We start from the raw sequence: 18,261 nt of genomic DNA on the forward strand, positions 1-18,261 counted from the left end.
ACAGCAGTGTATTATTAACTATTGGAAAATACCATGAATATTCACTGTAGTTCACAAAATGCTTACGCTTTAGTGAGAAGTTTTACATTAAGTTCAAAATTTAAAGCACTTTATATTTGTTCAGCACTTTATATTTATAATATTAAAGCACAATTTAAACATTTTTGTGGTGTCAGTGAATAATTATTTCTCTAAGCACACTATAAAATATTACATTGAAATCCCTAAATACAAAAACAGAAATAAGTACAGCCAGATACCAACAATCAATACAATTACTGATAAAATATTGCACTCTGTCGACCATTTATGTAAAGAATCACTGTTCACAGCATCAGTTGCATTTCAGGGTAACTGTTACTATAATTCTATTTACTGCTCTTTGACTACTACTAAAAAAAATGCAGCTTGAAATCTGATTAATCATGGTGGTTGAATCTGAACGTCACAAGTTTGTGCCTGCAAAAAGCTGAGAGTGTGGAAACAGAAAGAAGTGAGCCTAGTGACTTTTGTGATAACACAACTGAATCACAAACATCCAGTCTGAGCTCGAGTTACACGGCGAGTTTTGACAAGTACTTTGACAAGGTTTATTTTGTACTTTTTAAATCCCTCACCAAGAATCTGATAATACTGTCTATGTGCAATTCTAGGTACCTAAACTGCTCTATTTAAGTACAAAAAAACACTGGGGGGGATTTTAAATTGCATGTGTTACAAAAAAGAATGCCTTTGATGCCAAATGTGTCTTTTCTGTGATTCAGCTTGTTGCCTAAATAACAAGATATTTATAAGGTTGTAATAAATCCTAAAAACTCATGATATTTTATATGGCGCTTCTTCAAATGTACCACTAGATGGAAGCCTGTACCTCCTCTTTTACTCTGATATCATCTGCAGTCAGGCACCACTCAGGTTTATGCAGCCACACGCAATCCTAACAGACTGTCTAAAAGAGCTGCACTGAAATCAGTCACATAGAGTCATCCTTCATCACATACTTGGGTTTTAACATTACTCTTCAATCTCAGTGTTATAGCTGGGTTTTTGTTTTCTTTGTTTTCTTTTGTTGTTTTGTTGTTTTGTTTTTGTTGGGGGGGGGGGGGTATTTTTTATTGTTTACACAAGAAATTATGTGCCAAGGAAAAATAGCAGAGCTAAAGTGAATAAGAGGGGAAGCTGGAAAGAATTGGACACAGTTTTAAATGTGATTCTTTTTAAATAACCCTTTTAAATCTGGTAACAAATTGTAATGAAATGTATTTCATCATAATTTGCATCACACGTGTGCGTGGATAAAAATAATCTCTGTATTCAGAATGTGTCTGCATGAATGTGTGTTTGCATGGGCATAAGCTGGCTGCATGCATGAATGTAGTAGATGTGTAGGTGGGACTGTATGTGTGAGGAGGGGGGAGCTGTGTGAGTAGATGGATTGTTTTGGGCTTTGGCTGCGAGACAGTGGCGATACACAGAGGAAAACAAAGCAGCCAGCATCAAAGTCAATAATTGTGTGTGTGTGTGTGTGGGGGGGATCTTTATTTCAAGACCTCTTTTGTTTGCCTTACATCATAAAGCAATGATGAATAATGTATGACATAAATCTCTTAAGATTTAATTTAAACATGAGCTCTAGCACAGCTGTAGGTTCGCTGTGTCCTTTATTTTACTGTTCCTCTGTGTAGTGTGTTCCACTATGAAAATACAGAAAACTTAAAGCTTCCATCAGCACTGACATACATTTGTGAAACTCACTGTACATCTTTTTATTCAGTGAAGAAGCAAAGACGCATGGTTACAGACAAACGGTGTTGCAGTTTGATAGTGGCAATGACAGCTTTACTTCATCCTGCTCTGACAGTCCCTCCCGACACACACACAGACACATGCACCTCTTAAATCTTAAAATCAAATAAAGGTGTACTTCAATGTGTGCACATACTTTAGCCAGATTTAGCGAGGACTCAGTGTTTGATTTCTAATGTTTATGTATAATTTAGAGCCTGTCAGCAACCATATATACAGTAATTTCATGAAGTGCTATTGTTTGGATGCCCTATTAACTAGAACCAACTGCAAGAAAGAATCAAAACCTCAGAACATAATGTGTTTTCTCCTTAATATGGCAAAAATATGGGCTCAAAATAGATTTCCCTTCACGGCACTACAGAACGTCCTTTTTAACTGGTCATCAATACGTAAAACAATAAAATACCACCATAGTATGTTAAATGTGTGGATTTTTAAGACCCCAAGATTAGTGTACAATATAAGGCGGTTTTACTCTCCTGTGCCATTTTTCTTCATGTGACAAAATAAATAGGGGGATAGTGTAGTTCTCCAAAATCTGGATCTCATATGCAGAAAGATTTGGGGTCCCTTGATGCAGGCGTGGACACGTAGGGCCCCTCTCCTCCTGTCAATGAGCCCTGCCAGCTGCAGCCATGTTGTAAAGGATCAGGCTCCTCCAGCAGCAGCAGCAGCAGTGCTAACAGCTAGCGTCAGTGGACACCGACTACCGGGCACGGCGCTGTTGTGGACAAAAACAGACAGGGGAGAGGGACCTGGAGCACAGAGACATCCATCTAGCCGGTTTCTATTATCAGTGGATGTGCTAATAAAATTCAGACGCGCTGGCTGGATAAGGTGTCCGGTTACGGAAAGTAGGTGCGGTCGGGCTCCAGGGCTGAAGCGGGTGAGTATTGATCCCTCTTGGGGGCGAACTGAGTGGGAATAGCCCTGGGTTAGCTTAGCTAGCTTAGCATTAAAGGGGGGTAACATACACACACACACACACACAGACAATGGGGGTTAACGACAATGCACTTAGGTGTGGGTGTGTTTTTAGGAGCTGGCATGAGGGTTTAGAGTGAATTAGCTGATGTGAATTACAAGTCGTTTTATACACGGCGGAGTAATTTGTATTCCTAACAGACAGACAGTGGTGCAGTGGCCGAAACCACCCCTCTGTGTTTCTCCGGTGGGTGCAAAGGTCCAAACCAGGCAGGATTTCTGTCATGCGGAGTAACAACGCCTTTGCAAAACAGCTATGTTTTGTTGAGCAGTGAGTGGCTCACACTGAGACTTATCTTTTGCAGGCAATGGTTTGGAGACAAAAGGGGGAGACAGCCTTAAACCTGAATGTCTCAAGTGTTTTGGGGGCTGTTTGCTGCCTTGTCAACCTCAATATTGCACACTGATCACTGAACTAGGCCGATTGAAATGGATTAATATTTGAGCAGATCCTGTGGGGTTTTTTGTGTGTTTTTTAGGGCCACAAATCATTCGTGAGCGTGCTTGATGGGATTAAACAGAAATCTATGCATAATGGTAAACCTGACAGAATTAAACCTGGTTCACAGCTTAGTGCCCAGCAGCTCTGTGGTTGAAGGTTTGTCAGTTATTTGCTTTTTTTGATTTCAGGTTTTTTTTTTAATCCAAGCTGCCCTGATTTGTCTCCTACAGATGTCTGTTTTCCTGATGCTTTGCCGTCTTGTTTCCTGCCTTTATGTGGCTGTTACCACAGATCACATCCCTGCAAACATCCTCTAGCAGCAAAAACCACTGGGTCAGGAAACCAAAGTGTGTTCGCAGATATTATGATCTGATCATGGACAAAATAACCATGCTTGACATGGAATATACTTCTCTCCTGAAAAAGGGATATGACCACTTTTTTTTTTCTTAGTGAATTATCAAGAAATGTCAGTTTCTGGTACAATTTCCCTTCCAGCGGATGCCTTTCTGTGTAGATACTATTAAAGCACTCATTAATGTTTGCTCGAGTGCACATCCCACCAGTGCAGCAGTTGATGTTTTTCACTTCTCTGTTTTTGACTGCATATCAAGCACATTTTTCATTATTCTGAAAAATTGTGCACATGTGATGATCGTGCATGAGTTTTTATTTGTAGAAGTGATGCTTGAAAGGGAAAGGAATGGCTTTGTTTCCGTGTCTGCTGCTTGGTCTCCTCACCTTTTCTCTTGTTACTTCCACTGAGATGAAGATGCATGAATGGGGAAACAACAATTCGGATATTGGATTGATTTTTTTCCCTTATCCCTTTCTTTAGTGATGATGGGTCTCACAAATTCGACAGGCAGAATGGTGGGATATGATGGGAGAGTTAGTTGGGGAAAGAATGAGAATCAAGCATTTAGAAGGAGGAGGCAACAGTTTGGAAATGAAACTCAGCCCCCCAGGTGTGTCAGTCCTAAACATTCAGTGGGCGGGTGTTTTCACTCTCCTATAAGTGACAGCATACAGTACAACTAGGAAGTGCAGAGAGAGAGGAGAGGAACGCACAGACATTCATGATTTAGCGGTGGACCGGGCCTCTGCGTACTGACTGCCAACATGCAGTTCTGGGATTTCCTGGGTTGCACCAATGGAGGTATGTATGTGTGCGGTTATACTGATGGCTTTGTGAATCTTCTTGCCGTTGATTGGATCGGTGTGTGCTCTGTGCGAGGCAGGTAGAGAGGGTCTGGCAGGCAGAAAGCTGGAAAGGAATTTGTTCTGTGCACTGCTGTGCAAGCAGTTGCATGTGAAAAACCTCACAGACAGGTAAAGAGTGGAACACAAACAAACAAGATTAGGGGACTGATAAGGTGTCGGCCCATTGTGTTTTATTTGTTAAACCTGGTTGGTTCCTTCTCATTTTTTTAGATTAAGTGGCAGAGATCTGTTTGTTTGTAGCTTTAAGCCTAAATTAAAAAATCTTTTTCTTATTTTGCTGACTCGACGTAACTTATGAATCATAGCGTGACTGTGCGCTGTCCTGTCTGCACGAAGCGTATTTAAACTTTTCTTGGGAACAACTCTGAAACCCCCTCAGCTTGACGTTCGATTATAACAAAAACTGCTGTGATTATAGTTCCTAAACGTTGCTCTCATAGTTTAGAGGAACTGGCACCTATGTCAATGAAATCCAAAAGCTAAACAGGAGTAGGTTTAACTCTTAGCGAGATGATCACATGTAACCCTGACTTTTCTTTTCTTTTTTAAATCCTAACCAGCTTTTCCTAAGTTAAAACTGTATCTAAGTCTTTATTCATACAGACAGCTTTTTAAGGTGGTTTAAAAAGCATATTGGAGTCCAAGCTTGTAGTCTTCTTTGTTCAGCCACATTTGGTTATACTTGCACCGCAAAGAGTTAAACATCAGATTTCTTGTTTTGTCCAACAACTGCCCACAGTTATCAAATGTCCCTTTTTTCTTGTTCAGAGGACTGTAAGTAGCTGAACAGTTTTTCATATTGCCTTTATAGCTGAAAATCAGATTGTCCCTACGCCTATAGAAAAAAGGGAATTCAGTGTGTTTGTTTCTGCAATATTAGCTTACATATAAAACACAAACACACCCGTAGAATCTATAAAGGATATAAAACTCCAGCTTATGATCTCAGTTAAGTTGTGTTGTCTCATGTCTTGCCTTAAATGTGGTTACTTTATTGTGCTGCATTGAATTCCAGGACACTTCGAGCTCCAACACCCATCCTGTGCCCCAGGCCATGTTTTCTGCTATTGCGCCAATAACTATAACTAAGATACCTGATGGCTTGTGTCATATTTTTCACGCTTACAATCATAAATAAAAAGTAGCTTTTGCTTTAAACGCTTCCTTAGCTGAAGCAGCTATCCATAAACTTTCCAAGTTTGTAAAGTGACAGATTAAACATGAGGTCATAGGATATACAATATGCTTAACTGTAGCCATATAGACGTTTAATTTCTGCTACAAATTTTGGAGGACAGTGTTACAGTTGGTTTGTTGAAGTTGTTGTCATATTTTCAGGTAATACAGAAGGAGGCTGTCTTGAAAGATCAGTGACTGTATGACTGGAAGCGAGCGCTCATGTGTCACCATCAGTCTGCCCTTATTTGCATCCACAGCTCACTGTTTTGCTTAAGTTATTCCATGTCGGTCATCACTGACTGCCTGTGAGACGTTCAAATCAATTTCAGGGCCTCATTCTAACATAATTTTGCTGTTTAGCTTTCATAGTTTTAAAGCCTCTTCTAAGGAAATGTATACGCAGTGCATCTGACTATCGCCTGTATCTGACAGCGCTTTTCTTTAGGTAATTAATAGGTAATTATTTAGATAATTATTTTTCAATTACAGTTTTGCCTTCCTAACATTATACAAACAAGAATAATTATAATGAAGATAAAATTCCTGTTTCTTCTGCGTTCTGTTTTGCAGTCGTACATTTGTTTTGTTGTAAATACAACACATTCCTTTCCTGTACAGCTGTGGCTTTTGCCCCCATCTAAACTCAGACTCACTGTGGCAGGTTTAGATCAATCCACATGAATATTTTAGAAATTCAAGAAGGTCCACTGTGAAGATATTTTCACACACAAAAAAGTTTAACAGTTACGTTATTCCAAAATCCATTACCTATCATATCATTATTAACAAAGTGGTTATGATCATGATTTTTCATTTCTTTCTTTTTTTTGCCATAGTTGGGTAGTTCTCAGTTTGCTGAACAAGTATGGCCTGTTTCAAAGGGTTGCCAGCAGAAAGCCACTTCTCACTAAAAAGAACATGGCAGCACAGCTTCGGTTTGCAAAGTTGCATCTGAGCAAACTGCAAGACTTCTGTAGATGTTTGGCCAGAGTGCACAGCACCATGTTTGGCGAAACAGAAACACACCATTCTAGAGCAAACACTTCATAGCAACTGTCATCAAGATGGTGGAGTCGTGATGATGGCGGCCACAGCACCTGGACATCTTGCAGTCATTGAGTTGAGCGTGAGCTCCTCTGTATATCAAAGTATTCTGAAGTCAAATGTGAGGTTGCCTGACTGACACCTGAAGCTTGCCTGAAACTGGGTCATGCAAAAGGACAATGATCCCTAACACAACACCAAATCTATAACAATGGCTGAAAAAGAAAAGAATTAAGGTGTTGCAAAGCTTAGAGCTGTAAACAAATGCAAATAAATAAATAAATGCCAATTAACCTCAAATGAACTGAAGTAACATGGTACAAACTACTGATTCATGGGATGTATTTATTTTTTTCACTGTGAAAACTTTCACATGACTCTATGCCATCAGGATGTCTTGCAAACGTGCAGTATTAGACTGAAATGGCAAAGACTAAATAGGAAATCAAACTGAACATTTTAGAAAGAATTACATGACAGTCAGTTAGTATCCATATCTGTGTTCAGTCCAGAATCAGTCCAGACTGCTATGTTATAATATGTTAAAAGTCAAGTCCTTCACCTCACACTGACTTGTATAAAAAGGTGTGAGATGATTAGCAAATATGTATTTATAGAAGAGATTAAAAAAGGTATGCCATTGACATTACAGATTAATGTTTCTGCTTATAAGCTTGTGTAAGAAAATGAAATGAACCTCAAGTGTTTTGAAACTAGGTTTGATATAGTCATCTGTGATCGGTCACCTTGGCTGTGAAGGTTCTTGGCTCATAGGTCTATTTAATGCTAGACAGTATTTTTTTTTTTTTTTATAGAGTAAATGGATTGGGAGGTATTTTATGTAATACATATATTAGATCAAACGTTTTGGGTAACTAATCCCTTTTTCTCAGTTCCTGAAAGTATTCTAAGATGAGAAGGTTCTGCTAGACCCCGGTGCTGCTGTGGTTTGGTTTAATGTGTTTATAAATGTTAACTTTGGGGCAGTGTACTGCACACTGAGGTAGAGCCATAAAATGGCTTATAAACGAAAGAAACTATAAATCTATTAAATCGGTGGAAAACCTGCAAGAACAGGAGGGAATAAAGTGGGTATCTGAGAGAGCATACTGCACACGTGCCTCGTAAAATCACAGATTTGAATAAAATAAATAATAAAGAAAACAATGTGATCTGAAATTTAATCATTAATTTGTTCAGCCAGAGAGAAGACATGATCCAACTTCACAAGGCGCTGACTGGTTTCAAAAAATAAACCTGTCTCACCAGTCACTTTATTAGGTACACCTGTTCAACTTCTTGTTAATACAAATAACTAATTAGCCAATCAGATAGAAGTAAGTTAGATAAGTAAGTAAGATAGAAGATGACCTGCTGAAGTTCAAATTGAGCCTCAGAATGAGGAAGAAAAGTGATTTTAAGTGACTTTGAACATGGCATGGTTTTTTACACAACACATCAAACGTAGATACAGATTAGCTTCAGCAGCAGATGACCACACCAGCCGAAGTAACCTATGAATTGAGGTTACCGTTGCACAGGTTCTCCAAAATTGGAAAACGGATAATTATAAAAACATTGTCTGATCTGATGAGTCTTGATTTCTGCTGTGATGCATGAATGATCGACCAACAGGCATTGATCCACTGTGTGAGTTGTTTGAAAATATTTTGGTAGCCTTGGAGCAAAAACCACAGCCTACCTGGATATCGCTGCTCACCATGTCCACCTCTTTATGGCCACAGTGTGCCCATCATCTGATGGATACCTCCAGCAGTGTAACACACCATGTCACAATGCTCAGATAATCTTAGACTGGCTTCTTGAACAAGACAGAGTTCTAAAATGTTTCCAAATGGCCTATCTGGAGCATCTTTGCAATGTGGTGGAACGGGACATTCCTATCGTGGATGTGCAGCCAACAGTTGTACGGTTACCATCTGATGATGTCGTGCCAATGCGGCCAAAATCTCAGAGGAATGTTTTCAGCGCCTTGTTGGATGCAATGAAGAATTCAGGCAATTCTAAATAAAAAAGTAAAAGGAATCCAACCTACTACTGACAGGATATACCTAATACCTAGTTCTTTAAAGGTCCATTTGAGTTTAAGTTGTAATGTCTTCAGGTTCTTATTTTTGTTTTTCTTCTCTAATGTTATAGCGGTAAAAATGTAATTAAATAAAGTCCTAAGAATTTTTTTGATTCTTCTGCTGAATTGAGTTCGTCTGACTGCACTGGAAAGTGTAGCAGTGAACATATTAGCTGCTTACTTTTGGCTGCTCCCTTATTCACAAGGGGCTGATTAATTTGGCAGCTTTTTCTTCTTATTATTTCTAACACTCGATGACCTTCCTGATGGGGAACAGAGAGATCTATAGAACCAGCTATATATTGCTGATTAGGTGAATACATAAACCACTATACTGAAACTACTCTGGCTTCTGTTGGTCTGTGTATTGTGAGTAGGCTATAAAGGCTACTACACAAGTGTTTCAGGTGAAGAAAACTTAAGCTTTGTATCATCAGCAAATCTTCATTTTTTCTGCTTAACATTAAAAATCCAGATGTGAAAAACTGCTCTGGTGTAAATGAGAACTTCCCTTCCTTGTGGTCTCAATACTGCAATAAACCTTTTTTTTTTTATAGCTGCTACGTACAGGGACAACTACCTCATTAAAGCCTTAGCTGCCACTGTGGTGACTGCTCTGATGCTGCACTCAGTTCTGTTCCCTGCTATTCTGTTGTACTGTGTTCTGACAGGCTGATCAGTGCAAAAGGCTGTTGTTGTTTTCATGATGAGAATGGAGTTGTGCAATGCCCTTAGCATGGTGTCAACTGGTGTAGCCTCTGCGATTTACAGCCAGAGGCAATAGCTTTTTCACTCTGAGTGGGAAAGCAAAAGAATAGGGGCCGAGAGCATGAGGGAGCAAATATGACAGAGTAGGAAGGAGAAGCGCTGAAGTGTGTTTATGCAACTGAAAATGTCTTCAGCGGCTCTAGTGACAGATGTATCCTCTCTAACAGGCTCTAGTCTGGGGACATTATTTGTGGATTTTAAAAGTTTGATTTGGATTTAAATCATTTCTCATGACAAAGACAAGTCTGTTGAACTACATATGAAGATGTTTTGTGTCTGTGTTGTACTAATGTTGCCATGCATACGGTAAATGTTTAAAATATGTGCAGCTGTATTTATCACATTTTAAAGAGCAGTGGCGGTTTGGGATATTACTCTTTGATGTATATTTTTAAATGTCAAGAAACATTTCGATACATCCTTAATCCTTTGGTGTTCTTTGCTGAATGTACTGCCAGTTCTAGCTTTAAATTGCCGACAATCCTCCATGTTGCATTTATCGGTATTGAATATTACACTCGGTGTGAGGTACAGCGGAGAATAATGCCAGGATTGGAGTTGTGCTGCTTTTTGTAACAGCATGCTACTTGTAGCCAGCGCTTTGGACTCAACTCTGTCAGGAACAAACAGGATTATGTGTTTACAGGAAATTACTGTGTGTAAAGTGGTAGAGCATACTCTGAGCATCAGTGAACCAATGAGAAGCAATAAAAACACACCATAAAATGTAACTTATTGGAATCCACGCACGGTAAGTTATTACACGGTATCCATTCATCCATCCATCCTATTTTCTGCCCTTTAACTGGTGACAAGCGCAGGAGGACATTGAGGTGTTCCCAAGCCAGCCGAGAGTATGTCCTAGAACTGTATGAGAGACTCCTTTTAGTAGGACATGCCGAAAACACCCCATCTGTGATGCCCTTTTCAGATGCCCGATGTGGAAAAGAAGCGGTTCTGCACTGAGCCCCTCCCGAATGATTAAATCCCCTACCTTGTCCTAAAGGGAGAGCACAACGTTATTTCAGCGGAAGCTCATTTTCACCGCCTGTGTCCCTAATCTCATTCTTTCAGTCTCTACCTAGAACTTGTGGCCGTAGGTGAGGTAAGGGAACATAGACCGATAAATCGACAGCTTCACTTTCACACCCAGCTCTGTCTTCACCACGGCAGATTAGTAAAGCATCTGCATCGCTGCCAATCCACACTGATCCATCTATCATTCTCCCACTCCACTCTCCTCTCACTTGTGAAAGAGACCCCAATAAACTTCTCCATTTGGGAGAGCAGCTCTATGACCTGGAAAGGGAACTCCACGCCCTTTCTGGCTGAAAACCGTGGCTCGAGACTTGGAGGTGCTAACTCTCCTTCCCACCATTTCACACTCGACTGCAAACTACCCCAGTGTGAGCCAGAGGTAGATGTCTGATGAAGCCAAAAGATCTACATAATCCACAAAAGGTATTCCTGAGGCCACCAAAGCATTCTGCCACTGTATAGCAGTACAGTACATGCTATACTGCAGTTTTATTTATGTCAGAATTGTGAGTAAGCGCAGTTTACTAAAGATCTTAGCTTTAATACCACAGATTGTATTCAAATGATAGATTAAATAGTAAAGCCAGCACTGAAAAGCCTCAGGAGGTGACTCTAGTGGAAAAACAAGTCAGGCTTTATAGAAGTAGGTGGGAAAAACAACTCTGGCTTCCCTGATGTTTGACCTCAGTAAACACTTTCCTAATTAGTTTATGTTTGCAATTGCTAGGCTCAGGTCTTATTAAATAAAAGATGATGCTTATTTGGTAAATTATGGTGTTTATCAGAGATAAAAAGAATAATCAGGCAGGATATGCTTTAGGGTGAGCCTGCTTTGTATGAGTGTAGTCTTAAATTTCCAGTTTTAAAACTGCGCGATTGTGACAGTGGAAGGCTTCAGGGCTTCAAAATGAGACTTCATGAACTTATGGCTATATCTACCACGTTCTATATACAGTGTATTATTAGTGTTGCATTTATTTAATTTTGAAATATTTTGTTGTAAAACAGTTATGTTGTCTGACAGCATATTGCAAGAAGATATTCACACATGTTCCAGTACCAAATTCATACTAATTACATTAAGTTCTTATCACAGTATTACATGTTGTTTGTTGCCTATTGAAAATGAACTTATTTGTCTTCTGCTAATAGCAGACAGTGTTTGCATCTGTCTTTGAATGAAACTCTAAAATTATGCCTTTTCTGTTACCAGTCTCTTACACTTATTCTATCTCGTCTCAGGTGTTCACTGAGAAGCCGTACCAACCAAAAATGATTTAGCTGTTTTCCATCTGTGGCCACTTCATCTAATTCCTTTGTGCAACTGATAAAAATAAAAAATATTTAGCTTGTACACAGCCTAAAGTGAGTCCTTAATATTGAATCAGTGCACACCTCCAGCTTAAAAATGATTATTAATGAAGCCAACAATTACTCATCCCAGTCTAATTGGTTATAGCTTTATTAAATGCAGGTTGGTGACGTGCTTCTCAACACAATTTTCTAGAGAGACTGTAACACAGTACATACCTGAACCCTGATGTGCTTCAAGTTGATACAAAGTAACATAAAACTGTACGGAACTAGGACTAACCTTTTTTTTCCCTACACGTATTATAAAGACAAAGCCTCAGCATCCTTATTAGCACCACAGCCTGTTGTCTGTTGCTTAGTAACCGATGTCAGCTTAGCTTCAGAGTGTTGGACATTTCTGCATAATGTTCAGTTTGGTTTCATTGTTGTATGAGAATCTAGAGAGTGAAAGTATGGGAGAGAGGAGCGTTAGGCAGAGAGGTCAGGGGACAGATTGAGATTTGAATGTGAGCTGGAGGTGAAGCTGTTATAGCATGACGGCGCAGATATATTCTGCCAAGTCATGATTCTCGCCTCGCTCCATCCGTCTGGAACGCAGCTCACATCAAATCCTCTTCATTCATCACTGCTGCTGTGTGCTCAGTGCTGACAAACGTGTAAAGAAGTGAAGTGATGAGCATGATTAGAAATTCATTTTTGTGTGTTCAGAATTAAAATGGGAATTTTATTCAGTTAAATTGGGACTTTTGGAGTAGTCAGCATCCTCTCTGGTGAAACCTTTGGTAGTAATGTTATCTGTTGTTTTATTTTTTACCTGTCAAGCTCTTATTAAGTCTTCTTTGTCTCTTAATTTATTTTTCTTTACTCTGCTGTACAGTACCTCTGAAATGTTAAAGTAGTTTCAAGTTATCCATGCATGAAAAATCATCTTCTGTCAGGTACTGAATGAGATGCAGAGAAAAATGGCTTTAAAATGTGCTAATTTTGTGGTTTTGGTCACAGACAAGTTTTAGAGAATATCTACCCCATTTACAGCTGAGTGCTGTAGCGAGAATAACGCAGGATGTAAGTCACTGAGTCGTTTTCACAAATTTATCAATTAAGACTTTTTTTTTCTCCCTCTTTCTTTTCGCAGACATTTCCAGAATATCATACTATGCCGGTGAGTACAATTTGAGTTGTTTTCAATATATGAAGGTATTATGTCTATTTTCTATCAACTAATGATAGGAATTAAAAAACTATTGAGTTTAGTTGAGTTTAGGAATCAATTCTGTGAAAGTTAAAAAAAAATTGTAATATCAAGGTATTGTCAAATTTCCTAGATGTGTATTTTTTTAAATACATACTCGTGTTCTATCAAAAAAAAGTAAAATCGTGGAGCCCTTTCTTTATTAACTTTCTAGCTTTTTATTTCACAAACTGGTGAGCAAATTAGTGTTTGTCGCCCTGCTCAGCTGTGATGTAGCATATGCTGCTGGAAAAACTATGACATGATTTGTAAATTACTCTAAACATCTTTTTCTGTTCTGTAGAAGATATTTTCATACTGGTGTATGTTGGTAAGGATTTACCATTATTTGGCTAAAATATATCAGCAGGCTTTATTTTAAACATTGTTTAAATCATGTAAAATGTTTAAAGCCAGTATAAACAATGCAGGCTAATATGTGAAGTATACAGTACATGAATGGTTATATCAGCTTTATTTTGAATATACTTTCCTTTTGCAACCTTTTTGTTGAATAAAAGTGGATATTGTACATAGTTTGGTTTAGAGCACTTGTACAGAGGTGCTGTTCTGCTTTTTCCTTTTTATTTTTAAATCAGATGTTATTTGATATTATCGCAGACTTAAACAAGGCCAGTGTTACTGAGAGCAGTTTGAAGTTGAGCGGAATAATTTTAAAGGTATAGATGAGACATTTTATAGCCCTTAGCACCAGTATCTCTCCATAGCTGTTGCTAGGTAACTGTTGATCCTACTGTATGTCTACAGGCAGGATGCTGAATATTCTGAGCTGAGAAAGACCAAAACAAAATTTACATTTCTTAACTCTGGGAGTTCTCTAATGCCAAAGTTGAAGTTGACACAAACCTGTAATCACATGAAGCTTCCTCAGTTTGCTGGAAAACGACAACAATAAACCATCCAGCGTGCAGACTGGCAGAATGTAACCTTTGTGGCTGATAATGGCACAGGGTAAACTTCCTCTATAACACCTTCTGGACACAGTTTCTGTCCTGTAACAGTCAAATAGTGATATGATGCAAAAAACATAAAACAGAAAGATCCCGAGTCATTTCTTTGCAGTAGCAGCATTACACTTTCTCCTCTCTGTTTGCACAGCATGTATCCAGAGCCAAGTTTTAGAAATGCACTCACCGGCCACTGCATTAGTTATGCACACATTGCTAGTGCTGGCTAGGACCTCCTTTCGCTTCCAGAATTGGCTTAATTTGTGTCATAGATTCAACAAGGTGCTGGAAACATTCCTCTGAGATTTTGGTTCATAATGGCGCAGTGGCTGCAGACATCTATGGTGTGAATATCCCATTCTAGTACATCTCAACGATACTCTATTGGGTTAAGATCTGGTGACTGTGGTGGCCAGTGAACTTCTGTTATGGAGAAATCAGTTTGAGATGATTTGAGCTTTGTGATGTCTTAATCTGAGGAAGCAGCCATCAGAAGATGGGTACACTGTGGTCATAAAGGGATGCACATGGTCAGCAGCAATTCTCAGGTCGGATGTGGTTTTTAAACATTGCTCAGTTGGTACGACAAACATTACTGTGCACCACAACCAGCAGCCTGAACCTGTGATACACGGCAGGATGGATGTCTGCTTTTATGCTGGGTACGCCAAATTTTGACCTAGCCGTCTGAATATTGCATCAAAAATAGAGGCTCGTCAGTTCAGACAATTCTTTTTCCATTATTCTGTTATTTAATTTGGTGAGCGAGAGTGAATTGTAGCTTCAGTTTCCTGTTCTTAGCTGATACGAGTGGCATTCGATGTGGGCTTCCTCTTCCATCCTGGTGCACAGTTTGAACTTCATAGCCTCTGTTGACATTACATTAATTAAGAGTCTTAATCAGGTATACCTAATAAAGTGGCGAATTTATTGTAATAATTTTATTTTCTGAATATTAAACACAAAAAGTTGCCTTTTTGATATATTTGCAGAATTAACTAACTAAAAATGTTTGTGCTATTCTATTTGGTTTACTTTTTTGTTCAATAAAAAAGTAAAGTAGACATCCTAGCATTTAAACACGTTTCCTGTGTGGCTGGGCATACTCGGTGAGTAATTGCTTGCAGCGCTTAGCCACTAGAAGCTTAGCTGTAAAGCGTTCACAACATCTTGTGCGTTGTCACATTAGAGGGATTGAATGTTGGAGTGCTTTGCTGCCAGTGAAGCTCGCAGGCTGCAGGAGCAGGTGAAATATGTGTGGAGAGGAGGAGAGCGTGGACAGAGGGCAGTGTAGACCTGCTGAGGGCTGCAGAGTCAAAAGGGGGAGGGATGGTGTAGAGAAATGTAGACAAACAAATGTCGTAAGTGGTAGGAGAGTGGAATGTGTGTTTTCAGTGGCTAATCACTAATCTTGGTAAAACCGTGGGTGTGTGTGTGACAGGTTTGTGTGTTCATATAATTGTTTATTAAAGTCACCGGGTCCTTTTTAGCATTCTGTCCAATCAGCGCACCTACTTTCCACTGCATCAAGTCTCATTTACAATGTTTATATCTATCTTTCTTCCTGCTTCTGTTCCGTGTGCCCCCCCCCCCCCCCCCCCCCCCCCCCCCTTCTGCCTTACACACACGCACACCTCTGCAAACACACCAACATCCCCCTCCCCTCCATGGTTGTGCCTGTTAGCAATCCGAGCAGCTTTTTCGCAGCGTGGTCGCAGCAGCTTAAACCTAAAACACAGCAGAGGAGAAACACTTGGCTCACAGACGCGCACTCTCACTTTTTGCTGACACTCACATGCAGTCACTTTGATTTCATATTTCCTATGCATTTCGCTCTCTCTCGCTCTCTCAGACGCGCACACACACATATGGGAACTCTAATACACCCTTTTTGGCTTACACTCAGTCTGATCTTCATGCTTTTCGGTGCACTCATTTTGACTCCCTAAAGATTTTGCTGGATGAGCAGTCTGTGTGTGCGCGTGCGTGTGTTTGGGTGTATCTGTGTATGTCTGAGAGGTTGGAAGTTATGTTGTAACTGCTCTCGCTTCTTTTCCGCCGCCACAGAAGAAAGACTAAGCAACACGCCGCTGCCTGACTTCGAAATGGATTTACAGCATCAAACCTGCTCTTGCTAAATATTTTTCCCTTTTTTTTTTTTTAGTCCTGCTTCCATCCTGCTCTTCTTTTTTTTTTTTTTTCTTCATTCACTTATGTCCCGCTCTAGCGTCAGATACCTGCTCTGACCTGGTTAACTCCTGCTGGCTCTGAGCATTGTGGGAAAGCTTTGGAGGACGTGAGGCTCAGCTTCTCCCTGAGGTTTCTCTGCTTCTCTTTCATCATTCCGCTCGCTTCATTTCTTCTCTTTTTTTCCCCATCTCAAAATGTTCTTTTCCACTCATCTTTAATTCTAACTGTATCTCATTTTTCTAATTTTTATTTCTTTCAGCTTTATGTCTTTGCTCTTTCTTTATCCCCCTTGCTTCAGTCACTCTTATTTTCCTCTCCCTCACTAGGCTCATTTTCTGTGCCCTACATTTTTGTGTCTTTTTCACTGATGCCTGTTTCTCTGGTCTCCTTGCTGTGATCTGCGTTGCCATCCCCTCTGGACAGCATTGTGGATTTACAGAACAGAACTGCTACCTTCCTTTGGAAAATGATCGCTTGATGTGATTTTATGGAGTCCTACGTATCCAGTGAGCGCTGTCACTTTTATTTTGTATCCTGGAAATTTGACGTGTAATGCCAAACCCCGGTGGCTGAAGATTTATGGCTGCAGGAAAGAAACCTTTGAGTTTATTATCAAGGATTGATATATTGGATCACTAACTCCCTACCGATGACCTGAATTTGATATTTTGTGGGAATTTATTGGCCTACAAGATGGCCTAATAGGGAAGGAAATCATCAGTCATGAGAATCTTTTTCTGGAAGCTTCCAGTGAAGTGTCCTTGAGCAAATTACTGAATTATCTCTACCCTCAGAGGCTCAGTCTCCTTGGGGTGAAAGAGCTTCCTGACAGAGGATCGTTACATATTACGTTGCAAAATTTTCTGTGTGAAAGGACATGGCAAGAGTCAGACCGGCTGATTACTAAGACCAGGAATCCAAGTTGATGACTCCTGAAGTGGAATAATGTTTCAAAAAGCTGTGGAGAAATGAGTTGCAGTCTTGTGATTGGAGCTTGGATTTTCTCACCAAATATTAGACATGAAATATTTATAAATTAGATTATTATGCACAAGAAGCCCTGATGGACCTCTGTGTCAGTATTATTTAAAAGCTATTGGATCTTCTCTATCAGCTGCACTTTTAGTCTAATGTAGTGACTGCTACAGCATAGACAGCAAGCCAGCCAGTGTTTTCTCTGTTTGATGTGTCGTCAGTACAAAAGATATTTGACACTCTTTATTTCCTCCTATTAGTTTATTTCCTTTACTGGCATTACTTTCAATTCTGGGATGCTAATTGATTTTTTTTTTTTTACTACGATATTTTTTTTTTTACAATCAATAAGCTTTTTACCAAAAAGACTCCAGTCACCAGCACAACAAATTCCCACTGTTTTTCACATCTTGTTGATTTTTTTTTTTTTCAACGGGTGTCTTCAGATTTATCTACCTGGAATCTTTTTTTAAAATTGTTGCATAAAGCCCAATGAGGAATTGCCCCTAGTCATAGGCTCTATGCTGTTTTTAGGGCCCAGTAGTTTTGTCTGGGCCCCGTGGCCACACCTGGAATTGCTCCCCCTACAGTACAAATGGAGAGCAGCGGCTGCATCCCTCTCTGCTGGACCAAGGGGGGGTGCATTTATGCACAGCACCCCTTACCAAGTAGGTATTAAGAAGCATCAGTAGAGAAATTGGAGATGTATACTATGCATTGTCTAGTTAGTACTTTCTGCTGTTTATTTCACTTAATTCTCGCTCTTTATGACTATAACATTAAATCCATAATAATTGGTGATGCAGTATCTTGAAGGCAGTGCACTGTTCTTTCATTAGGTGCACATATGGTAAATGATTGTGTTTGCCAGTGGATATAGGTATCCTGAACAAGATGAATTGTACTTTTCATCACGCTGAGCTTTGGGTGTTTTCACAGTATGCTACAGGCATAATGATCTGTACTGTTTCTGTTTGCTGTCAGAATTTGTTACATGTCAGGTCCA

The 18,261-nt window shown here is 39.6% G+C and overlaps 1 protein-coding gene across 1 annotated transcript in view; it reads left to right on the plus strand.

Annotated features, from left to right (window-relative positions):
- Window positions 1-3,906: 3,906 nt before the first annotated feature.
- Window positions 3,907-18,261, plus strand: part of LOC146622575 (focal adhesion kinase 1-like) — a 65,391-nt gene continuing 51,036 nt past the window's right edge. The window contains exons 1-2 of the mRNA XM_085366282.1: window positions 3,907-4,394; window positions 13,027-13,053. Coding sequence (XP_085222408.1) covers window positions 4,358-4,394; window positions 13,027-13,053 — 64 coding nt within the window. The 5' untranslated portion in view covers window positions 3,907-4,357. The remainder of the gene's footprint in view (window positions 4,395-13,026; window positions 13,054-18,261) is intronic.

This window comes from Diplotaxodon limnothrissa, linkage group LG11, assembly GCF_057381915.1.
Source record: "Diplotaxodon limnothrissa isolate DT_005_m linkage group LG11, D_limnothrissa_male_GT1.1, whole genome shotgun sequence".
Taxonomy (NCBI): domain Eukaryota; kingdom Metazoa; phylum Chordata; class Actinopteri; order Cichliformes; family Cichlidae; genus Diplotaxodon; species Diplotaxodon limnothrissa.